Genomic DNA, 26171 nt, shown 5'->3' on the forward strand with positions numbered 1-26171 from the left:
GGCCAATATAAGATAAAATATCTGAACTAAATTGAGCTGAGCTAGACAAGGCAAAAATAAGTTAAGATAAAATAAGCTATGCTAAACTAAGATAAAATGACACAAATAATACCAACTGAACTAAGCTAGGATAATTTAACAGACTCCAGATAGAAAATTTATTTATTTATTTATTTATTGTCTTTCTAGGATGACCATTGTTACCAATTTCTAAGAATGCAGCAAACAAAATCCTTCATAATAAACAAGAAAAGATTTTCCAAAAACTAAACTCATCTGATAATTGTATTTCGTTTTAATAACTCACACCAACCTGCCGGGTGGGGAGGACAGGGAACGCTGTAGTGCCACGCTGGAGTTCAGGTCATGATAGTAGGGCTGACTAGGCATGTCAGCCATGGAGAAGGGTACCGCTGCGCCGTGGGTGATCGGCACTAAAGAGGACAAAAAAAAAGAGCTCAGGGTAACTCTGCTATCTAGTTGAGGGCTGTTTCTCAATCCTTGCATCTAGAACCAGGTGATTTATTGCACAAACCATAACTGGCGGTGCAGTGCTTGAGGCCTTTCTAGTCAAACAAGATGTTTTGTATTTATAGTTTACTGTTTGTAAAGTGACTCCAGGGGAACAACTTGTTCAAGACTAAATGTGTTTCTAATGCCAACATATAGTACTGTGCAAAATATTTGAGCCATTGCTCATTTGTTCATTTTTTGCTGAATGAACCTAACTTTTTCGTAACTTTGTTAAGGTTTTCCTGATCAAGAGTTCTGCAGATTTTGTTAAGTATTTCTCTGATTGCCTTTTTGCTCATGTTCTGCCTAATATCTGACCATTTTCAGAAGAATGTTATTTTGTTTGTTAGTAAAAGCTGTTTAACTCTGACGTTTAAATAATTCAGGCATAAAAAGGCAGTGTAAACCTAAGGCTATAGACCAGTGTTGTGTCTACACATAGCAGACTTTAGTAAGTAAAACAAATTTAATGTTTATAGACTTGCTACCAACAGCCTGTCACAATGTATTCTGATTTCTTTCACTGAATCTGTAAAAATACTAAATATAACTCTGCCTTACAGACAGAAAACATTATTTTACAACCAACAAGGTGTTTCTCAGAGCTTTAAGTTACAAAATTGACCATCGGGTGATTATGATGTGCCTTTTAGTCCACTCTTTGCTTTATTCTACTTTTATAACACTTAAAACAATAATTTAACAATAGGCTGTCACAGACAGGTATAGGATCTGGTCCAGAAATGAGTGAAAAAGAAGCCAATGTCCAAAGAAAAAATTGGAAAGACCTCCAGTAAGCCTGAAGAGCTGATCAAGACTACTTTGAAAGGTTGTAAGAAAGTTTTCCTCCTTTGGAAGTGAGGCATAAAGTAATTAGAAGCGGATTGTAAACATTTGTGCAAAACTGTATATGGCAAAATCTATTATGTTTTGGCTTTTGAAAATTAGAATCAGAGCTACCTGCTTATAAAAACATTACTTTGTAAAACCCACAATTTTGTGCAGAGAAAGAAAGAGCAGTAAAACGCTTTGCTGTTTCCTCCGATAATGATTTACAGAGAAAAGGTGTTATTTTTCTTGCTGCGGTGAAGGTGACGGATATTGTTTCAAGGGAGGCCGAGTCTGTGTTTACAGAACAAAAGGGGTTCACCACCCATCCTCACCCCCCTCGCACCAGGTGTCACATTTTCACTCGAATCAGTGTGTGGCCCACGAGGCCGCCCGCAGCTTGAGTGCTTGGTCGGTTTGGAGTGGATGAGAAGATGAAGTGTGTGGTGCTGTCTGTTGTGGTCTGAGGTTCACCACTGGCACGATCCAATTCGCCAGCCTCCGCCCTGGCAGCACACTGTAGCTTTGGTAAAGGCCCCTACCCGCTGCAACCCACGCCGAGCTGTCTGTTGAGGAATGCATCCGGACCGAGGACACTGACTACCAGATCATTGTTTTTTTTTTTTTGTTGTTTTTTGATTCGCTGGTTAGGATACCCGCCCCCCGGCCATCCCTGTTGGCTTGGCGCAGTTTGCCACCTTGTCAATCAATTATTTAATAATTTTGGCTTTAATTCAGTAAAAAAATTAAATTATTTGATATATAGTGCATGTAGTATTCTAGATCATCCACTTCACTTGCCTTGGCATGTCCACATTTTGTTTTGGAAAAAAAACATTTTTACACCTGAACTGGAGACTCGTGTTGCATTAATGAGTCGAAACGCTGGGCTGCAATTTAGCCTTGAACTCCGCAGCTCCCTTTGATGGATTTCAAAGAATGTCTCGACAACTCAGAGAGTCGGGAGAGGAGCGCGATGATGGACGAGCGGCTGCTTAGATATCTTCCAAGGGAGCAACTAGCTGAGTGAGTGACAATTCCTGTGTGTCCGGCAACCTTTTTAAAATTCCAGCTTGGCTTTGCTGAAGCCGGCCTCTGTCACATGAGAGCAAATGTGGCGGCTCAGAGGCCATCTGGTCAGAGGGCAAATTAAACACTACACACAAACACGGCCTTCCAAGGGATATTCTGTGTCTGAGCACCGAAACGAGTAGTTAGTGCCTTTTTGAGCACAAAACGAGACAATGTGCCTAATGCTCTTGCTTCAGAGGTAATTATTGTGCTGGATAAATAAAAAGGTCAACTTTAAAAGCTTTAAAAATTAGCTGTTCTCTAATGTTAATTATATAAATGCAAAAAAAAAAATCTTTGGACATACAGTAGATAATGTTTATAGATTTTCTTTGCAATTTTGAAAGTCTCATATGTCTCTTTCTGCAAATCAAATTATTATTTTTTTTCTTTGGGCGAATAAATGGTACGGCTCTACGGAAACTACTTTGCTGACCTATTAAACTGATAAGTTTAATAGGAATCCTGTTGACTAGAAATTGTAAATTCTTGCCATTGATCAGAGTTACAAGAGGAAGGAAAATCTGATGATTGCATGTCTGATATTTTCATTTAAGTCCAAACATAATCATACCCCTGTCAGATTTTGGTTTAAAGCAATCTTTTATTTTCACCAACATGCTTCTTCTGAGTGCTGAAAGTAATCTTAACATATTGAAGTGACTCAGCCAGAATCCTGACTTGAATTTGACAGATAATCTGTTGGAAGTGCCAAAGATTAGGGAGATGGTAAAGAGGCCTTCCAACCTCAAATACCTCTACCTAATCACCAAAGATAAATCATCAAACCAATGGAAACATGAAAAAAAGCTGGTCGGTAAGTATATGGGTTTAATTGCTCTTACACCAATAAAGATGTTTTTTTTTCATTGATTATTGAGAAGGGTGTAAATTATTTAACATGCCAAAACTTTTATACAATGTAAATAAAAACACAATTTTTATTTTTCAAAATTTACACCCCTTTTATGTTGTTTTATTATCTATTGAGAGAAACCTCTTTTATTCTAATCAGAAGGAAAATTCTTGATTGAATGATGATTTTGAATCTAATTCTGCCAAGGGGTACAAATAATTTTGGGCTCAACTGTATGTGACTATTTAAAGCAACAGCATGTATTCAGTGTTCTTCTAAGGTATAGACAACTCATTTGTAATATCTGTAGGATGTTTAAAATTAAAATCAAAGGGAGGAGTTACCGCTCAGCGTCAATGGACCTGTTTTGGACACATTAGAGGAAACACTCATGAAAAAATAGCTAGAACACCTGAGAGTTCTGGGAAAAAAAATTCAACATTTCACAATAGAAAGTCTGTGTTTCTTGAATGGCATGTTCCCTTTTCTTTCCCATTTTGAAGAGTGCCAAAGATGAATGAGCCTCTGTGTCACATCATATTTATACCCCATAGAAAGAGGAAATCAGGGATTATGAATCAACTGTTCCTCAACACTGTGATTAATTACAAAATGCAAAGCATAAATTACATTCTACAAGAACAGAATAAAAATTGGGGCATCTGTGTTTTTCTTTTTAAAAAACAACACAAAAACCCTTCACTTTAAGGACGTGTAAAGAATGCAGGAGGAGGAGGAGGAGAGGGTGACTGGAGTCTTTGTGCTCCGCAGGCATGATCACTACAGTTGCTGCCTCAGCTCAGAGGCTGCACAGGTAAACGGTGTCTTGATGTGCCCCCAGCTGTCAGAGGAGTCTTTGGAGAGCAACCGTTAACGGCTTTGGGGAGGGGAGAGACATGTCCGTGCAGATGAAGCTTTGAAGACAGCTGCGCACTCAAGAGTTATCCTAAAGCAAAGGAGACTGGCTGAACTGGATTTGCCACACCACAGCTGTGCGGTGGAATTTCTGTCGGTAAAGAGGTTACAAAGGAAAACATGGTTTTGTATATTGGTCAAAGGTGAGGACTCTTCTGGGTCAGCTCTTACTGTTTTTATGGAAAAACATAGACCCACAGGTTCCTGCACAAACACATAGTTGTGTTTATGTACCTGATTACACTTGATTAATGACTGTGTTAGTTTATGCAGGCTGACAGCTTCCTGACTCTTACATCAACTCTCTGTTACACCTTTTGCACGCAGACGTTAGACGGTCCAACTGTGTCAGTGAAACTCCACAAAAACAAAAGACCGCCACATTCATGCTGCAGGTATGCAGGGTGTTGAAGTGCAAAACAAACTAACTAAAAAAACAAAAGAAACATGGAAGGTTGTACTTACTTCTGGACACTCGCACCAGCTCTGCAACACTGAAAACTCCTGATTTGATGAAACTGTCTTCCAAATACCCTGCAGAAACAGAGGTGATAAGTACACATTATAGCAGCTGCAGTGCCTATTGAGTGTATTCAAAATCTTGCAAGATAACTGGAGCAACATGAAAAGAACATGTGCATGTGGATCTTTTGCTGAAAATATGCTTTAAGCTTGTAATTTCATACCCTTTTACACATTTTGTCACAATCTCAAACTTCAGTGGATTTTGTTTAGATTTTAAGACAGACCACCACAAAGTAGTTGCATAACTGTGAAGTGAAAGTAAAATGATACACGGCTTTCAATGTTTTTTGCAAATAAACATTTAAAAGATGTGGCGTGCATTTACATTAATACGCTATTACTATGATACACATTTATACAATAGCCTTCATAAGCCACCTAATTAGTAAATAGCGTTCACCTGTGTGTAATTTAATCTCAGTATAATTACAGATGTTGTGTAAAGGCCTCAGAGGTTGTTAGAGAACATTAGCCATTGTGGAAAGGACGTCATTTGAAACTCTGTTTGCAGTTTGTCACAAGCCATGTGGGGGACATAGAAAACGTGGAACACTTCAAACACTGAAGATCACCCTGGATACACTATCCCAACTGTAAATCATGGTGGTGGCAGCATCATGTTTTGGGGATGCTTTTCTTCAGCAGGGAAAGGGGAGCTGGGCAGAGTAGATGAGAAGATGGGGCTAAATCAGGGGCAATCCTGGAAGAAAACCTGTTAGAGGCTGCAAAAGACTTGAGACCAGAATGGCCCAGTCAAAGTCCAGACCTAAATACAACTGAAAATTTGTGAGAAAGCTTGAAAATGCAGATGCTCTCCATCTAATCTGCTTGAGGATAAGCAACATTTTTAGTCTGCAGACATGCAAAGCTGTAACAGACATTCCCAAAGGGCTGCAATTGCAGCAAAAAGTAATTCAAGGGAGCTTAATACAAATGCATGCCAGATTTCAATTTGTAAAAAAATTTGGAAAACCTTGTATCATTTGCCTTTCTTCCTTATGCTTATTTAGAAAACAAATAATTTAAACAAAGTTACAGATATTTTAATAATCTGTATCTATCTGATCATTCCCAATCATTTCCCAGTGGACAAAACGATTTGTTTTCATTCTCCTTCAATTTTGGGTTTTGTCTGGGGCATCTACAAAACAAATAAAACTAATACAGATTTACAAATCTAGGAGAAGAAAATTTCATTTTGTGTCGAAACAGTAAAAGCTACAACTGCCTTTTTTTGAGCAACCAGAGCAGCAGAGCACAGACCAGTAGAGACTGACAGGACAGGAGTTCGCGGAGATTTGAAGGGCCGAACTGTTCAATATTTAATAAAATGCAAACATAAAGCCAACAATCTGTCAAAATTACAGATATTTAAGCCCTACATCAGGAAATATCAATTTTATCACGCAGAGATTTTACCTGAAGTGACTTGCTCCACCTAAATCAAGCTTTCTTCGACACAACCATATTTTTTTCTACTTCTGTTTTTGAAAAACTACTCTTAGACCCAACAAATGTCCGTCCGGATATATATTTCTGCAGTGCTGGTGCATTCGCTGACACCTGTTTGACCTACAGGGACTTAGCAACAGTAATGACAATCATGTTGGGCAAGCAAAACAGCCAAACACGTCGCAGACAACCGACTTGATCTTTGCTCTGATTTGCGGGCCGAGGGCGCTCAGACCACGTCAGAAAGACAGGAGGAATATCTCTACTGGCACCTACAAAGCTCAACGCCTCTCGTGAGCCAATTTCTTTTGGGATTTTTTTTATGTTGCAAGGAACTATGCCACCCGCTGAGGGCCTCCCAAGCCTTAGCCATTGGCTCTCCTTGCATGTTTTCCTTGGCACCAGCATCAGCAGAACCTGCTCTTGAGGTAGAGACCTAATTATACTTATGAAACTATTTGCATTCCAACGCTGTGACGACACAGCACCATTCAGACTACAGGAAAACAAGCAGAATATATACCGTTAAGAGTGTTTTGTAACATCTTGAAATGTCACTGTCTATTTTTTGTAAATTCCATATGATGCATTCAGTTTCATGATGACAGCAGAATTTAAATTTGGACTCAGGATTGTCATTTAATACGTCAATTTAATAAGTGTAACAACAAGCGTGTTGGCACCAAAACCTCAGCTGCACATGATGTGTTTTCGCAGAGCGGCTCATGCCTATGCACGTAGGCCGGCAGCCCTAAAAGGATCTCTGCTGCTTCTGCCTGCCAGTCACGGCGTCCCTAAGCAGGATCTAGGCGAGGTATGGTGTACATAAAGTATCTGCGCCCAGGAGAGGAACAATGCAACGATGACAGGAGGGTGGGAGGACGAGCTGCGCTCTACATACCTGGAAGAGGGGTTTTGCCTGGCTCATTGTTGCTCGGACTTCCTGACTGCTGCGACTCTGCAGACACACACAGAAAAGGGTGGAGGGTTAGCGTAGGAAAATACAGAAAGCCTTCATTGTGATCTGAAGGGTTAGATCCTGTAAAAACATGTCACATTAGAACTACAAACTTTAAATGTACTTTCGATTTTCAAAGTAGCGCTTTCTTGCGATGTGTAAAGAAAATATACATGGTTTCCAAATTTCGTTAACAAATAAAATTCGTGTTTAGCCCCCTTTACTTCAATACCTTTGGTATCAATTGCTTTCCGAAATCAACTGATTAGCAGAGTCCATCTGTGTGTAATTCAAGATGAGTATAAGTCAGGTGTTCGATGAAGGCCTCAGAGGTTTCTTAGGAGAACAATAGTGGACAACCATCAACATGAAGGCCATGAAACACAGCAGACAGGTGTGGAGAACTGCCCATCCATTTAAAATAACAGGACATGCAAGGACAACATTAATCAGAGAAGCAGCCAAGAGGCCAATGGTAAGTCTGGAGGAGCTGCAGAGATCCTCAGCTCAGGTGAGAGTATTAGATGTATATTCCACTAAAAAAAAATTTATATAGGAGTTTTCTATTCATACTGACCACTTTTACATTCAGCCAGCTGCGTCCACAATGCATTCATACACCAATTGACAGCCCTGTGAGCAATGTGTGGCATATTGTATTACACAGTGGGGGAAGCTGCAATTGAACTCACAACCTTTCATTTTGAGTACTACTGTTCCCAATGAGCCGCCCCAAATCGGGCCGTTAAGGAAGAGTGGCAAGAAAAAAAAGCCATTGTTGAAAGAAAATCATCAGATGTTTAATCTGTTTGAGCCAGATCATGCAGGTGGTCACAGTAATCACACGGAAGAAGGTGCTCTGGTCAAACCAGACCAAAATCAAACGTTGTGGCTCTGAACACTAACATTGCACACTAACACTAACAATTCGTGGTAGCAGCATCATGCTGTGTAGGTGCCATTTGTTCACTACTGTTCTCTAACAAAGAATGACTCTTTTTAAACTGAGATTAAATTACTCACAGGTGGAGTCTATTTAATAATTATGTTGGTTCTGAAGGCAACTGCTTGCACTGTAGAGGTGTTAAGGAAGCTGAATACAAATGCACAACGCACTTCTAAGATTTTTATGTGTTAAAACATTTGAAAAGCATGTATGATTTTTCTTCCAAGTCACAATTATACGCTACTTTGAGTTGGTCTATTAGAAATAAACATCTCAATGAAACATGTGGCTGTCATGAGATAAAAAAACTTAAATGGACCAACATCAAGTAGGAAGAGAAGGATTTTTTTTATCTACTGTAACAGTCAAAAAGAGTGCACCCACAGCAGGTTAAACAAGACAGGTTTGTTTGAACAGTATTATTAATGGGAAAGCAAACTGAGGCGGGAGCTCAGTGTCTGACGCAGGATAATCTTAAAGTTTTTTCTCTGCGTCATTTTTCACAGCGGCTGGAGGGGTTTCAGGAGAGCGGGGATTCAGAATGTGTTCGGCCCCGCTGTGCAAGGTACAAGCAAAGACCATTAGGAGGAAAAAAAGGCGAGAGAGGACAGGGAGGGGTGAGGAAACACAAGGAAACATGAGTTGAATTCTTTCCACAAGCTGCAGTGCGCAGGATTTGGTACGTCTGACGTCTTTTACCTCAGGAGCCTCAGCAGGAAGCAGGGAAACAGGGAAAGGAGGTGGGAAGTATATCATTCCTCTGTAGTTCTCGGTCAATTTCTGACAAGTACCGAGGCCTTTTTTCTTTTTATGTCATGCAGCGCGAAAGTTGTAAAACATCAAAATTAGTGACATAAATCTCTCTCAGATTTCCATCTACAGTAACGGTGACTCAGCCCGAGCGAGGCCTTGAACTTGGACGCAGTCGTTCCAAATGGTTAATGGCAACGTCTGAGCAGGACCCAAATCCCCCCACCCCCAAACTGGCCCAAGCCCACACATGGCCCCGAGACAGAATGAGAACCAGAAGGGAGATTATCATCTACACCTTCAACATGTGACGGATTTAACATGAGAGGCGAGGAGACCGCAGAGAGAGACGGTGAACTCAGATACCCTCGCCTTGCAACAACAGCCGTTTTCTTGTCGCAGCTCCTATGAGCTGTGTTACAGGGAGCAGAAAAAAAAGAGGAGGATGGAGGACAAGGGAGAGCAGGGAAAAATTCCAAAAAGATTTATTCCTTTCTCGTTTTCTCTCCGTGTCACTCTCCCGCTCTGTCTTGTTCCCCTGCTCCTAAATTTGACTATTAAACAGCACTGCAAAAACAGAATGTTCTTGGCTGGAGCTCAACAATGACAAAGTGGGGAGGGGAAAATGGCCATACATTCAGCAGAAAATATCATCTATTTTCAGTATACTTAGCCATGACTAATGTACAAGTTAGGGCCTTGAAACATGAAAGTCTTAAAAAATGTAAAAGAAAGGCCCTGATGGGGACTTTTTTCATTTAAAAATGTCTAAACTATGAGACATAAAGGGCAGAGGTTTAACACTGTAAAATGGGATCTTTAACGTTTGCTAATTCTGTATATTAATAACATCATAATCACTGTTTTTATACTCTTCCCCATCACCTACAAACTTTTGATGTAGCTGAGTATTTGTTTTACGTTTGTTTCTGATGTTTCAATCCTTGCCTTAATTTAAATTTAGAGAAAGCTTTAAAAATTAACTTTTGTTAGCTTAAATTGGACAACTTTCACCCATATTTAGACACGATAGGGATATTTGAATCCCAGAGAAACATGAAGGCAAAATTAAATGTTCTCAGGCCAAATAAAAAACTCTGGTAACATTTATTTTCTAAAAAATGGTTGGGTTTCAACTAAATATGATTGGGTTTCAAATCAATTATTTCTTTATGTGACATTTTTTCCTGCACTGAAAAGGAATGCAAATGAATTTAAATAAAAGGCTGGACTTGCTCCTAAAATGAATGAGCAATTTATTTAAGGCTTTTCACCAATAATGTCTTCCTTTTTACAAAATAAAGAAATAAAATTAAAAAAGCAATGTGACTAAGCTGAGAGGCTGTACCCAGACAAGGTTCTATTGTAAATCCTGTAAAAGAAAACTAAATCAATCAGATTTACCTAAAGATTAGGCTTCTTTGACATTAAAATCTGCACAGCATCGCAAGTTGCACACTTCGTGCTCAAGTGGCTGTCAGTCAAATAGTTGACTTTGTTTTGGATCAATAAATGGAGAGTTCCTACATGCAAACTAACTGTGTAAAGAAGCTTTTGTGGGCAAGTGGAGGTTTGTAAGGACTTACTGTAGTACATGTCCATAAAGTGTTTGCCAGAAACTTGGTAAAACCCTCCTCCCTCCCTTCGCCTCCTCTCTATTCCACTCTCAGTCATCCATCAGTCTAGTTACGACTGCCAACTCCATGCCTGCTCCCCGGGCACTGCTGAGAGGGAGCGACATGGGCAGGCAGAGAGAAAGGAGCAGCGTCGAGGTAAAAAGAGGTGGAGCAGAAGGTGGGAGACAGGGACGCTTCGGCTCAGTTAGATCAGATCAGAGTTTTCTGCTTTTTGATTTCTTTTTTTATCTTCTCCTACTTCTCTGTGAGCTGAACAGGCAAGCATGACAAAAAGAGCAGATGGTCGCGGCAATTAGAGATCGCAGGCAGCATCTTCCAGCATGAGGCCCCGCTGTAGCACCAGGAGAGACCACCTGGATGACTCAAGGTAGGATGCAAGCATATGGCACATCTGCCAGGCCTGCACCGGAGTTCGGAACACCTCCCCTATTGCATTACATTTTACCTTTGCCCCCCACCGTGATTACAATAGTCAGAGACGGTTGTTTGTTTTTTGCCAATATAAAAAAAAAAAAAATCAGCTTCCAATGCCTAGTTATATAGATGATTTTCTTTCTCATCTGTTATGGTTTTCTTTAAATTGAACCATGATGTGTTGCTTTTTGAGCCTACTTCACGTTGTCAGACCAGTTCTATTTAAGTGATTTATTGATTCTGGTTGGTTTGGATAGTCTTTCCCACTTTTTAATAAAATCATCATTTCAAAACTGCTTTTTTTGTATTTACCTAGGCTATCTTTGTCGGATATTAAAATTAGTTGGATGATCTGAAACATTTAAGTGCAAAAAAAAAAAACATCTGAAAAAAATTGTAATGGGCAAATAGTTTTTCATAGAACACAGTTCTCCTTGCTATCTAGATCTAAAAGGTGTGCTGTGCAGAAGTCCAGTCAATCTGATAGTCTTCAAATAAACAGTAGTGTAACCTGTAAATAAACAGTTGCGGTTGAGGAGCCTCGGCTTTGCCCTGGGAGCTTGGCTGGGCCAGAAGCCACACACACACACAATGAGATAAACACACGTTTGCTCTTTTCCAAAAACAACATATCTTGGCACCCTTCGTCCCCCGCCACTTGTTTAAATAAACAAACCGGTTCACGAAGGAAGGGGAAAAACAGCAACCGTTTGAATCAGATTATCTGCTGTTACTCAGCAATAAAAAAAGAGAAGAGAGGGAGGGGTCGGAAAGGCAGCAGCAGAAGGGGCTTGTGGGTATTTTTGGATGGGTCCACGAGTTCTTACACCTTCTTGTCCGGTGGGATACTTATCATACCACTGTAACGATTAGGGCAATTAGCGGTAATGGCAACAGAAATCTGGCTCGGGAAGAAAGTTTCTGAGTGCTTATGAGGTTTTCTCCACACCCAAGTGTGTTACTCGCCTGGATTTTATAATCACTAAAACACACACTCTGGCTTCAACCCACCCTTCTCCTCAATTTCTGGCTCTGTACCCATTCTGTTCCCACTAAGTTTGCACACATACACAAACACACACACATTAAGAGAGTGTGGGTTAAATTAGCCACATAGTTTGGGAAACTTTCGCTCCTTCTTGTTATTTTTTTGTTCTTCCCTGACAGCGGCGGTGCGAGTTTTTGCAGCCCGCAAACACTCGCAGACGTGTTCAGAAACAGCAATGCACGCACGCGCTTGCTCGGCCCCACGCACGCCCTGCAGATGCATACCGCTGTCGACATTTCAGGAGGAGAAGCCTGTCTGGCAGCCATTTTATATGCCGAGCAGGGTTCTGTGCACATGTATAGCGCTCTGGCTGCCAGAGGCGCGGGTCCCGAGCCAAGATGCATTTCAGCAGCCCCGGGGAGGTGAAAGGGGGAGGGTGATGGGAGAGAGGGGTGGACTCCCAGAAAAGCAGGGAGAAAAATACCCACCTAATTACGGAGCAGCTCTGATGCGTAATGTTTCAACAATACATCTGCTCCTGAGTAAATATTTGAGGTGGCCAAACAGACTTTCTCCTCTTCCGGAAAGTTTGTCCTTCCTTGGAAACCTGCAGGCATGAGTGCGCATGCAGGAGGGCCACGCCACTCTCTAACTGTACATGTGCTGGTATGTGTGTGTGTGTGTGTGTGTGTGTATGTGTGTGTGTGTGTATAATGTACTTTGTGTCATGTCCTCTTGTGCTCCTGGTTTCTATCATTCACAGCTTCGAGGATGACCTCACGCTGCTCGGGCTGGCTTCCAAACAGCCAGCAGAACCTGTTCCTTTCTCCCAGATCTTTCTTTCTTCTCCTTGCTATCTGCCTATCGCTGTCCTCGTGTCTGCAACTGTATCCCTACTCCATTGTATCTTTTTCACGTGTTACATCTACTATTCAGTGTATCTTATCTGGCGAAAAGCTCATGCTACATGTTTTTTTTCTCCTTAATTTTCTTCCCCTATCTGCCTTTTATTTTCCTTTAAGGTTTCCATCTGTTTTGGTGCCCCCCTCCTTCGTTTGCTGCCTTTATTAAACGACCCCCCGTCCCTCTCTCATTCTATCTCTTTGTCTCTCTATCTGTCTTTTCTCCCTCCCTTGCGCTTTGTTGTCTAAACAAAGTGGCCTTTATCAGGATGAGCTGCAACCCAAACAAGCCAAACAAAAGATATGGGCGAGAAAATCTGCCCGCAGAAGAGGGAGGATCTTATCGTGCCAGCCTTTGTGTGCCAGCCTGCCAACTGGCGATGCCCCCTGCCGCCGCCAACCCCTCCCCGATCTCACACACACACACATTAATATGCCAAATGTTGGCATCACCGCAACGAGCTGGCACCTGACCTGGCCGAAAGGAAAGTGGAGGCGACGTGAAGACGAACTGTTCGATGGAGGGAGCGCCATCTTTGAGATGATATTCTCTGACAAGCTATAAATCCTGAAGTGAGGTGCAGAGAACACCTCAGATATGCTCCTTTTGCTTTATCTAAACACTTTACAGAAGGGATTCACCGTTCAGGCTTGTACCAGCACTAATACAGAATTCCAGTTTTCCTTTACACCAAAGTGGGATGGATGCAATCTCTCCTGATCAGACCAGAAGACATGCGACTAAACATATTACTGGTCAAATAAATAATAAATAAACTGAACTAAAAAAGTGAATTGGCCTTAAAAGACAAAATAATGCTGTAGGTTCCTTGATAGATTCAGTAATTTTGAATGCAGCAGAAAATTAAGGGATAACAAGATTGTCTCCATTTCTATATCACCCCACCTACAGCCCAGACTGCTGGAGATAGGCACCAGCTTCCCCGCGACCTACTATAGAAGAAGCGATAGAAAATGACTGACTGAAGAGTTCATAACTCCTGCTTGGAATGAGGTGTTTACGTCCTGTTTGCAGTATCAGTGGGAACTGTAAAGGGCATTAACAAACCCTGTTGTTTAAAATTGCATTTATAACTACACTGATAATAAATTAATCTGAAGATCATTGTTTTATCGTCTGTTTAAATATCACTGTTGAGTCAGGAATGTAGGTCAATGCACCACATAGAGCAGCAGGTGTTTATATATCCTGATTGAAACAGTGTTTGTAAGTCCAGTTGGCAGTACCCTTCAGAAATGTGGACTCACAAACACTGACTGTTGCTTAAAACTGAGTTTATAATCTCTACTGATGGTTTTGTGACAGATCACACAAGCTCACTGTGCAGCAAACGTCTGCAGAAATGCAGAATACAACAGAGAGAGGGTTAAACATTTACCGGAGGAGACGGTAATGACTTGGGAATGTGGAGACTGAAGCTGTGAACAAACTGGTTCTTGGCTTTGTTTTAGTAGTATAATTAAGTAAAAAATACAGAAACCATCTTCATATGCATTCAAGGGTAGGATATTCTGCACAGGCAGAAATAAACACCAATGTGTTTCTTACTCATCTCAGACTACATCGCTTCAGCAGCAGCTTTACACTCTGTGACACTGTAATGATTATCTCATAATTGGAACAAGGGAGGTATTTCTTATTGGCCTTAAAGGAGCACCTGGAAGCCTCCCTATCAAATAACTGCTAGTGAGACGGGCATGCCGGTACAGAAAACCACAAACACACACACTAACACACACACTACCACACAAAGAGACGAATGTAAGAGAAAAAGGTGAAAAACTGAGAGGGGCAAAGTTGAGACGTCTGCGCGGACAATGAAATGTTACCATCTTTTCTTCAAGACAGACATCACTGACTTGTTCAGCGAAGCGGGAAAACACACACACACCCAAACACACATAGACTCAGTAGGTCTGTCAGGGTTTGGAGACGTAAGGAATCAAGTGGGATCCCAGCCCAGACTGAAACAATGAGAACCTGGGCAGAGTGTATGTGTGAGCACGGTTGATTGTGCGTGACCCAGCTCACTTGTATTTCTCTGCATCCATGTTCGTCCCTCGACAAGAGCACGTTCAGGCCTTATGCTGTCACAATGTGTCTGTCTGTGTGTGTGTTTGTTTCTAATCGCTGCATACTAATGCGGGCAAAGAGCGGGCCCTCTTTCTTCTTTTCCCCTCGGAGTCTCCGTGCCTTCTCCTCCGCAAACTCTCACGGCAGTGAAAAGAGGAGAGCGTTTTAACTGAGCCAGGAGGACAACAGACTCCTCATTGAGGTCACCAAACAGCGCGGACGGGGAGGGAGCTCATTCTGCAACGAGTGGGCCCCGAACAACGTGCTGAATGGCCCAGCGGATCATTAACCACACCGGCCCAGGATGAGGACTGGGGAAAACCTGGTGAGCACAAAGCCAGGAAACTAGGGATGCAGATGAGGGTTAATCCATCCAAATTCAACTTCCCCACCTTTTTAATTTGTGATGTAAAGTTTACCCACCTCTGAGCAGATGCACGCATCGTATGCATTGGCTGTGCACAAACGGCTCTTAAAAGGAGCCTCCATTCATGTAGTCATGCTACATTTGCACATTAAATGTACACGCAGTGACAGACAGAACACGTGTGCACACACAGAGGCACGCACCCAGTGTCCCGCAGAGAGCCGCTGCACGGTGCAGTCAGCGAGCTGGCTGCAGACAAACTGCAACAACACAACGCGACACAGTGGCTCATCTGTCCGATGAAAAATGAGCAGGCTGGTCTCCAGTCAGCACACTGCGCCCCCACTTAATGTTTCCACCCCCTCCCGGTCCTGCTATGTTTGCCCTTTTCTCACAATGTGGTCTTTCCTTTCTCTTATTTATTACACTCCTTTCTTTTTTTCCCTTTCTGTTCCTGTCACTTTGCTCTCAGCTTGTTGCCCCAACTGGGCAATCGTTCACAACACCCTGACAACCGTATTAAGAGGGGTTTCTTTTATTAATATTATGACTTGAATTCAAAAGGTTTATTATTCAGGCTCCTTAAAATTATTGTTTTTCTCACAATGGTTGACTCCCAGCAGCTTATGACTCCAAAAAAGACATTTCAAAGCTTAGCATTAGGCTTATTTGACATTTTACAACTAAAATTTGTAGTAATTCTCTTTACAAGGACACTTACACCCACACAGCACAGCATTTTAAAACATACATAGTATTTATTTCCGTCAAAAGTTTTATGGTTGTAACTTTTATATTTCTTGATTTTTGGAAAATGTTTATATGTGTGAGTCAAGTTTAAGGCCTAACTAGGCAAATGTAAAGGTTAGACAAATATTAGTCATTTTTTAAATGCTTTTAATCAGGGACAGAACATAAAACAATCTAATATTTAGAAATAAGCAACCCTTGTCCTGTGCATAGGTCCTCTAGCTGATAGCTAAGTACCCAGTACTCAGTACCCAGTTAGAATTTTTTTTAAACCAGCAACAATACCAAACTTAAGAGCAACACACACCCATGAAATTGCTAAAAAATAATTACAGCAGAAAATAACAGCAAATAAAAAAAGCTAAGTCACGGATGTAGGCTTTGTGGATTGGTGTGATTTTTCTCTGTTTAAGCCATCTACTTGACTTATTTACTTTTCAGATTTCTCTTTTTATAAATCACTTACTTTGCATCTGATTGTAGAGCAGAATGAGAAAACTGGGGTGCCATACAAAGACAAAAAAAAGGTTCTTCAGTGACATTGAGACGCCGGCCATTTGCCTTTTCAACTACTTGGCAATTTGCTATTGGGATAGCAAAGTTACATCTGTATACATCTTTATACCTCTATAAATGTCTCTAATATTCAAGCAGAAGAGCATGTGTCCTAAAATATGACCTTGTGGTACTTCCAATTAACAATTATGATGGATTGAACTTATACTATATTTTTTGTGTATGAAATAGACATACTAATGGCTCTTATATATGCTCCAAATTCTACTTGGAAATCCAACACAACATCCAGATATTTTAAGTTATGTAAATTTTGTATTTCTCTTGTTTCATTGTGAAACACATTGAAACAGTTTTGGTGCAATTCAAAGAAAAAAACACCAAATATTTTTTTCAAAATAAAACAGGGTGAACCTTGTGGTCCTCCCATTTTACACTTTTAAAAGGTTGTGTTATAGTGTTCACTTTAATACACTGTTCTTTATTTTTTTAAATATGAAATAAACAGATGAAGAGCTTGTAAGAATTTGTACTATTGAAGTTTATGGAGAAATCTAAACCTTATAAAAAAATACTTAAGGTAATAACAACAGAAATGCTTCAAGCTGTTTAAATATTACCAAAAAAAGAAAGTGTAGTCTCATCTTTCACGCCTTTTATACTTTTTATGGATTTTCCAATGATTCCACTTCACTGCTTTAAAAGTAATTGGTTTGCTTGGACCTGTGACAAAATCCAACCTTGCAAATATAATTTGGCAGCCTTTGCAGGCAGACATGATTTTATCAAACGAAAGCACTTAGTATTAGTTTTTGCCATTTGTCACATTTGACACTTTAAATATGGTCTTGGTAATCCAACAAAACATCCCTGTGTAAAAAACACAGACAGTTCTGGTGTGATTTAAAGAATAAACAACACTTTTTAGAGAGAAACAGAGAAGCAGTGGTCCTAATATGGAACCTTGTGGTACACCTAATTTACAGTTTTGAAAGGGTGATCCTGCAACCTTAAATCTATGTTCTCAGTTTTTTTTTTTTATCCGGACTAACTAGATGCGTAGCTTGTTGTGAGAAATCTTACTTTTGATTTAATTTTGTGAACAATCTCAATAGTGCAAATGATGTCTGGCTTTTGAAGGTACTAATTACATGTATGCTTTAATCTGTCTTTATGTTTTCCAAGAGTAAGCAACTGAAGTGTGGTCTCATCATTCACACGTTCCGTCGACATCTTGTCTAGCCCGTGAGAAAAAAAAAGGAACTTTGCATCTGTGTTGAAACAAAAGCCCCATCAACAGCCAGACTTGCATCTTTTTTTCTTTTTTTTCGGTATGCACCAAACAAACAATTAGCTTTGTTGCAGTGTAATTGACTGGCAGGACCGGCTGGCATTTACATTCGCCCGCTGTTGCCACCCTGCCATTCGGCGGGCCCGGATGAAAGGGAATAAGGTCCATACAAGGGTGCGAGGTTGGCCACGTCTCTCTTACTTCCAAGCTCTTTTTTTCTTCCCTGGTGGCAAACTTCCAAGCAGGAGCATTTCTTTTTTTAAGGAAGGAGGGAAGGGTGGGTGGAGTGAGGACGAAACTATGGATTTAATTATGCATGCGTGTTTTCCCATTCATTGTAGCGGTGGGAAGGAGAGATGGTGAGGGGTATAACGTGGGGTGGTGTAAGGGGTGCAGGGTAGGCTTGGTGGGGGGGCAGACCAATGACATTCCGTCGTTGTAGTCCTCCTCCTACACACAAACACACATATACAGGGAGCAGTCTGGGAGCGAGCCGCTATAGGCTAATGAGGTGACACTCACCGTCTGGAGACCAGCCAAAACAGTCCATTAACTCCTAGCCAGTAGTTAAGAGGAGAAGAAGGAAAAAGGTGGAGGAGGGGAGGGGACAAGAGGAGGCAGATGAGGGAGTGGGCAAATGGGTGAGGTAGGTGGCTAGATGATGGCGTGAGGAGTTTATGGGGGGGTGGGTCTGAAGTCTCAGGATGTGAGAGTGGGGGGTATTCCTGCAGTTTTGTAGTTGTGAATGAATCAGTGGGGTGGCTGAAAGAAGAGAGGGGGCTGTGCACGAGCGTTCACTGCTGGCGATTAAGCTCTGAGGAGATGTGTGTGTGCATGATATCCTAAAGGTGGTGGGTAGCTACGAATGAGAGAGGACGGCGGAGATAGATCCAAACCCACCCCCTTGTCCTGTCCCCCCCCCAGTCAGCTAGACAGACCTTTGACAGAGGAGCTCTGTTATTTGCCTCTTTCATCTTCAGAAAACCCCCCCTGTCCAGTCGGATAATTATGAGACAAATGCACCGGACCCCTGCTGGTTGAGTGGCAATGGGCATTGGAGGCCAGAAACACAGAAAGAGGGTTCAAACCTGTACGTCTCGACTGGTCCAGAGGGAGGAGGGACAGAAGGAATGAGGGATGGCGGGGGTAAGAGGGTGTATCTGGGGGTCTGGGAATTTCCCTGCTCTCCTGAGAGAGACAAGTTGGTCCATAGATCATGGATCAGGGACAGGAGTCCAGTGGTGATACTAACAAGGTTTAACAAGACTTCACTGCATACTTTCTTTCAGCCACTTGCACACACATCCCATTATATAAATATTGTTTTTAAGCACGTAGTTCTGTGCACAAGTATTAAACCACCTCTAAATTTTGTTTGAGACTTTGCATTCAAGCAGACGGACTATCTTGGAATTTAAATTGGTCACATTCAACGGTAAAGCATTCTCTTCGAAAGTCTTTGAGAAGTTCATTTGGACTTGTCCACTTTGTGCTTGAATAAAAATGACAAAAGAAGAGTCGAGTATTCAAAAAGGTATCTACAGGAGATTAAGAATATCTGAGAGAAAGAAAGTCAAAGTCAAAATGCAGTAAAGATGCAAAGTTAACAACTCTATGGGAATCACCGTGATGTGGCTAAAATACTATTTTAGGTCTGTTAAACTGGGTCATCTTTGGTGGTTGTCATAGATTCACCCAAATAAATTAGAGCAAAGTATGTATTTGTGGGAGATATTAGTAACAAAAAGTCTAAAAACCCATATCAATTTTTCTTGCTTAGTTTAGTTGCTTAGTGGTCTAGTATGTGTAGACTTGTTACTAGTTCATCCATTTAGTGTAGGAGCCGTTTTGAGCCTGAACAACTCGTAAGTCAGAGTTCAGAGGGCTACTGCACAAAACACCACCCTCCTACAACCTGCAATGAGTGAAAAAAACTGAAGTCTAGAGAAAAGCTTTCAAAGACCTTCAGAAATCTAAACCACTTCAATAGATAACAAGAAATACTAGATCCCTGAAAGCTAAATATCAACATCTTGGCAATGCCTCAAGACTGTTGCATAGTACTGTATCTTTAATATAAGAAATATGTGATTTCTAACTGTTTAACTTGGAATGAACTAGCTCCAGAAATGTTTTTTGTGTGTTTGATGGTGCTTTGGTTGGCGCTGATAAGAAGGAACAGTTAGCCAAGGCTGCATTACCTACAACTCTATCTCAGTCACGAGCCCTGATAGCTTTCAACAAGCATGCCTGTAAAATGAGACTGTAGATTATTTGAAAGTAGACTGAAAATCAATTGTGGCAATCCATATAACTATTTAACCCCCTTAATCCCTGCAGGGTCACAAAGGGGGGGCTGGAACATGTCTCTGATCTAATAGTTAATGGGCAAAACGTCGTATACCCCCTGGACAGGTCAATAATGCATTACACGGTAACAAAAATGCTTGTGTTTGGATGGAGGGAGGAAGTATCCAATAAGAACCAACGTATGAAAACTCTATATAGAAACCCAAAGCCTGAGAATCAACCCCAGGACCTTCTTGCTGCAACACAGCAGCACTAACAACTGCACCACCATGCAGCCTGCATGCTGTAGTTGAATAAATATTGAATTAAGAACAGTGCAAGGACCCAAAAGACAACAGGTTGTTAGTAGCCTTCACTTAGCTACAGATGAAAACTGCTTTAATGTTCAGAGACAAAGTCGCATAACTTGTGCTTGCATAATACTGGGTCTGATCAGCCTCTGTCTAAGATCTGTCATTGATTGTCAAAGCTTAAGGCTGCGTCATGCCTCAGCACAGAGCACTTCCCACTGGCCACGACTGGGCGCTCCCACTCAGGGCAAAAAAAAAAAAAATGGCTCTCCTCCAGCTGGGCGAGAGGCCACCGAGGATCCCTGCAACCCATCGCCGTTGTTTGCACTCTCAGAGCTGTGCCAAGCGAGTGGCAACAGTGAAATGCACACAAACACACACGCCCCCGCACACCTTTAAACTTGGCGACATGGAAGGAATTATGCGATTGTAGAAGGCCACCACATCTAAGACCAAATCTTGGCCTGAAATAGACAAAGAAAACAAAGCGTGCACTAATTCGGACAATTTTGCTGGCACTGCTCCTTTGGAACGGGATAAAGACTGAAGAAGGAGGTGGAGGGGTGGGGGAATCAACCACATAGTTTAATGTGTCATTACAAGCATAAAAACAGACTACTGACGTTGCCAGCAGATGTCGAGCCAGTTTATTTTTGCCATTACAACTCCAGTAGGGAATGAAGCAGCAGGTGCAAATGGTGCTTTCTTCTTTACTATCCATGCTACTGTGCTGCTGTATCATCATTTCTTCTCATTTAGTACGCAAACATGCATCAAGCTGGGTATCAAACCTCAATGCTTTTACTGCTGGCTATATTCTGTCAAGAACCAAAAAGCTGGAAATGAACTTTTGATCAGATTGTTCCGATTTAAATGCCTATTGATTTTCTTAGAGGTAAGAAAGCTGGTAAAGAACCTTGTGCCTAATAATGTACACATTTTCCCTTAATTCCTAACCTGGAATGGTCCAGTAATGATGGAAAAGCTGTGCTAACTCCTGAGGCTGTAAGCTGTTGAGATGCAGCAGGGCCGCTGAGGAGCTGGATGGTGGTTTAAAAGCCGGCTGCATGCCGCATGGCCAGTAAAATCCCTCCTTTCCTGTTAATGATCCTGGAGACGGGGCTTTCAGAGGCCCCCGACGGAGCTGGTCCAAATCAAAGCATTCGAGGGGAGAGAGGCTCCAGGGCAAGAGGGTTCATTTGGGGGGAGAGTGGGCCCTGTTGGTGTCTCTACTGGCACAAGACCCCTGAATAATGCTTTTTAGGTGAACTAAACAAGCAATTTCACAAACACATGTGGAGTCAGCGCACCAGGTAGATGTTTATTTGGTCAGTTTGATGCCGGTTAGTAATAAAACGGTGCCATAAAGCAGATTCTAATATAACTTAAGAAGGGGCGGTGGCTCTGTGCCTGTCACAAGGTCACAGCACTGGCAGTCCTCCAAAGACAGCAGAGCTCCTTTCCTTGTGGATCCTCTGACTGACAGGAGATATCTGGGCAAAAGCAACAAAGGTGTGTAGTCTACAGGCTCTGCCTTGCAGCAAAACAGCCCAACATGAGCTCATTGCAAAAATAAAGTGCACCCTTTTTTAAACATAGGGTTTTAATAAATCAGGATATAACAGATAATCGTGTCTTCATCAAGTTTTAAAAGTTTTAAGTGTGCAAAAAACACACAAAAGAATCCACACCGTCATTACTTTTTAGAAGAAAGCAAAAATACAGAAGAAATTAGAAGAAAAACTAAGTACACCCCTTGATTCAACAACTTAGAGAATCTTTACAGCAGAAGGTGTTTTCTGTACGACTTTATCTATATCTGACCTTGTTGTAAAAATGTGGCCTGCATCTTCATAATATTGCATGACCCAGTATAATCACCCCTCCATTACTGTACTTGACAGTTGCCTTAAAGTGTTGACATGATGTGTTTTATTTTGTTTTATTGTAGTGCATTCTGGCAAAACGTCTCGACTTCGGTCTCATCAAAGAAAATTGTTTTAAAGGTCTTGTGCTTCATTCAGATGCAAGTTTGCAAAAAACCAGAACTGCCTGATTCTTCTTTTAGGTAGAAGATGCTTTCTTATGTCAATGTGTCTTTAGAAGCAATAGCTGGTCAGTACTTTATATTAGGTTTGGTAATGGGAACTGTGGCCTGCAGAGTCTGAAATGGAGCCCTTGGGCTTTTGCCATTTATATAAATTTCTATAAGGTCAGAATTGATATCTTTCCAACTTGGCGTTGTGTTAACACACACCTGCGTGCTCCATACCAGAAAACTTTGATGACAATCCGTTGCAAGTAAATTTGATCCACAGCACCATGCTCTCTAGATGTTCACAGCAAAACTGAGAAAACTCTGTCCCACATCCCGGTCAAAAGAAAGCAGACAACAGATTAACAAATCCTTTCTCTGCTACCAGGGCCTGTTGGGGAAGTAACATGTGGTTTGACTGCACAAAGCCAGCTTGCTGTGGGAAGAAGAGAGGCGCTAAATTCATTTCAGATTCTGTTGTTTGGGAGTCATAAACAATGGCATCCACAGAGCAGGCCACTGCATGGTTTGCTTTCAAGGTTTGAAAACATTATATCAGCAGCTTATTGCAGCTAGCTTAACGCCACTGGCAAGGTGTTTGCACATATAGGACGATGCAAAACAATGCAAAAAATGCATGACATGTTTAAAACAGTGTTGACATTCATATTATGTAAATGGAGATTATGTAGAAAAAAATATATTTAGCTTTGATTAAAAAAAAAACTATTCAATGATTAAACATGAAACTGTGCAATGAAATGTGAAAGGTGTTTTGTTAGGACTCTAACAAGGTTTCCAGATAACTTACATTCTGTATTTTTGTTGTTCTTATAATGCTAAGAAGGGATGGGTTCTGTGTCCTAAATCTTGCTGTTCTGTTGCTGCTGCAGCTTTTTTCCCACGCGGCTCCCAAACTTTAATCTCTTGAAATATTTGCACAGATGATGGCAGCACTCGGCTGTTTTGACACAGAGCGGCATGAGCGGAACCCAGCAGTCACTTTTTCCATCAGTTCGGAAACAGGAATTTCCCTATTGCTGCTTTTCCCTGTAACAACCCACACCCCAAAATGCCTTCCTCCACTTCCTTGGCCTGCTAAGATATGTCCCATCAGAGACACACCGCGGTGGGCTTTGCAGTTGCCCTGCAGTCAACCTCCAACAATCCGAGCAAGTTGCATTCACTTTATCTGAGATACCAAAAGTTTACTCATGGAGAGCAGAGGTTTGGGGGTGGAGGGGGCTGCAGGGTAGCTGAGGTAGTTCCTGTTCTGCCTTGGTTCAGCACAGGGAGGCAACCACAGCCAACAGGAACGTTCTGTTTATGTTTCATGTTTCTGGGAAGACATCTGTATGCTGAAAGGAACAAATTCATGGAAAGGTTGCCCCCATCTGAATTCTCCCCCAGGGGTACTGGTTCAAGCTGCATAAAAATATCTCACAGTCTGCACAAACATCAATGTATGTCAATACTTTCTAGAAACCCCTCCCCCACAACTGCAAATCTTTAGGCAAGTCTGTCTGCCAGCTGCACAAGTAGATACTGACATTTTAACCCGATCTTCTTTGTAAAGTAGCTCAGTCAGATTGGATGGAGAGTGACAGTGAACTTCAATTTTCAAGTTTTCCCACAGATTCTTAATTGGATTGAGGTATGTGTGTTTAGGGTCGTTGTTCTGCTGGAATTTGAACATCTGCTCCAGTCTCAAGTCTTTTGTAGCTTAACAGATTTTTTTCCGGGATAGACCTGCGTTTAACGCCTTTTATCTACCCATAAACTCTGCTAAAGAAATAGATCCCCACAGCATGACGCTGCCACCTCTGTGTTTCACTGTTTACCATGTTTTACTTTCCGTCACTTTAAGCAGAGCACATTCTTTGTTCCTTACATGCCTGTCTGTAGGAAACTTTCACCAAACGTTTTTATGGCTTTTTCCAACAATAGCTTTCTTCTTGCCACTCTACAATAAAAACCAGTTTGTGGAGTACACAACAAATAGATTCTCCCATCTGAGCTGTAGCTCTCTGCAACTTAATTAAAGCTTTCCGTTCACAGCCTGTTAGTTTAGGTTGATAGCCATCTCTTGGTAGGTTAATAGTTGTCCCATACCCTTTCCATTCCCAGATGATCGAGTGAACAGAGCTCCTTGAGATGTTCCAAGGTTGGGATATTATTTTACAACCTAACCTTGCTTTAATCTTCTCCACATCTTTCTCCCTGTTTGTTCACTAATGTTCTATGACAAGTCTCTGAGGCATTCACAGAAGAGCTGCACTATTTATTTATAGACGACTACAAAAGGCAAGTTGTGCTGGATTGTATTTAGGGATCCTAGAGTAAAGGGTACCTAACATTTTTGGTATTTGTAATCAATTTTGAAAACGGCGTTTTGTTCTTTGGCCATTTTACACTGGTTTGTGTTTATCCATCACATAAAATCCCAATAAAATACATTGATGTTTGTAGCTGTTATGTAAAAAAGTGTAAAAAAGTTGAAGGGGTATGAAAACATTTGCTTTCAGTGGTAGTTACAAAACACCGCATGAAAAAAATCAGACCTAAACTTAAAGGATTGCTGAGATTTCAAATTGTAATTGCCCAGAATTTGGGGTGCAATCTGTTTAAAGGTCATAAAAAGAATCTCCTCGTCCTCGCCAGAGTATTGCATCATGGGAACTGGAAGGAACATCAAAGGGCCACCACTGGAGCAAACTCCAGTAATCCCCCTCCTGGCAAGCATCTACATATATACATGCGTCCTTGCCAAACTTTTTTTTTTTCCGCCTCGGGGCTTGAACGTGCATGTGCTTGTAGAAAACACTATCTCCTCCCTGACACTGACAGTCGCAGCTCTCGCAGAGGTTGGCAGCGCCTGCAGAAACACTTCCCGTGTTGAGGCACAGGGCTAGGTCCAAGCCACTTGAACTTGGCAGGGCTCACCTGGAACAGCCTGCCCGTAGGACTGCAGCAGACTCTTCACCCCAACCCCCCCCAACTCCAACTCGCCAGCCAAGACAGGCATGCATGCGGGCAGGCCTTCCTGTAAACTCTAGCAGCTGATGTCAGCCACTCCTCCTTAAAAACTGGCTGCAACTGCCTCTCAGGTATTTTCCGAGGAAGAAGGAAGTGATATATTTTTATCTGCGTGTTCTTGTTGAACTGGTTTGGCTTGCTTATGCTTGCCTGGAACTTTTTAATTAAAAAAAGATATCACTGTTGGGTGTAAAATAAATGCGGTTTACAGAGTTTTTAGTGTATCAACGCAGAAGCTGCACAAAGGGGTGATTGTGCGTAGAAGGTAACTTCTTTTTTGTTTTTATCAATCAAGAGGGGAATTACATAGATCGTATATGGACACCATATGGAATTCTTTTTACACATAATGTATTTCCTTTGCAGGCAATGTGAAAGGCAAGGCCTACAGGGAGTCCTCTTAAGGAGGGAAAGCGCTTGTATGTATGGCGAGGAGGGAAGAAGGGAGAGAGTGAGTTAGGGGCGATGGGTCGGGGGGGTTTAGAGAGGGCGGTCCAAGCTCGGTCAGCAAAAATATTCCTCATGCACTCGTTGAACTCAGGGAGCCTGTGCAGGCTTCTCTCAAGGTTACAGGAGAGGCCTGTGTGAAGAGAGGACCAGGAGGACAAAGGCATGCAACTGCAGCACCAGCAGCCCAAACAGGGCTTCCACTGGATGCTGCTTCTGTGCTTCTGGGTGCAATAATTAATAACACGCAGTAGAACGTTTTATATCTAATCCATTAAG

At 41.7% G+C, this 26171-nt stretch overlaps 1 protein-coding gene and 2 long non-coding RNA genes across 10 annotated transcripts in view; 2 read left to right on the forward strand and 1 right to left on the reverse strand.

Moving 5' to 3' along the window:
* Positions 1–26171, reverse strand: part of LOC124880072 (nuclear factor 1 B-type-like) — a 95456-nt gene that overhangs the window by 33376 nt on the left and 35909 nt on the right. For 4 of the 6 annotated variants that reach the window (XM_047384966.1, XM_047384968.1, XM_047384964.1 and 1 more), the window contains exons 3-5: positions 7062–7118; positions 4649–4717; positions 308–434 (exon numbers count right to left, since the gene is read on the reverse strand). In XM_047384966.1, the coding sequence (XP_047240922.1) occupies positions 308–434; positions 4649–4717; positions 7062–7118 (253 nt within the window). The remainder of the gene's footprint in view (positions 1–307; positions 435–4648; positions 4718–7061; positions 7119–26171) is intronic. The other 2 variants (XM_047384967.1, XM_047384965.1) reach the window with 1 other exon arrangement.
* LOC124880074 lies at positions 8620–10138 on the forward strand. The gene is made up of 2 exons (XR_007041229.1): positions 8620–8804; positions 8933–10138. It is a non-coding gene; the product is annotated as an uncharacterized LOC124880074 (long non-coding RNA).
* On the forward strand, positions 10448–13884 carry LOC124880073. 3 transcript variants are annotated; one of them, XR_007041227.1, is made up of 3 exons: positions 10472–10818; positions 12617–12756; positions 12876–13884. It is a non-coding gene; the product is annotated as an uncharacterized LOC124880073 (long non-coding RNA). The 3 variants fall into 3 exon arrangements; XR_007041228.1 differs by having other exon boundaries at positions 10473–10818; positions 12617–12740; XR_007041226.1 differs by having other exon boundaries at positions 10448–10818; positions 12617–13884.

This window comes from Girardinichthys multiradiatus, chromosome 14 (genome assembly GCF_021462225.1).
Source record: "Girardinichthys multiradiatus isolate DD_20200921_A chromosome 14, DD_fGirMul_XY1, whole genome shotgun sequence".
NCBI classification, from domain to species: domain Eukaryota; kingdom Metazoa; phylum Chordata; class Actinopteri; order Cyprinodontiformes; family Goodeidae; genus Girardinichthys; species Girardinichthys multiradiatus.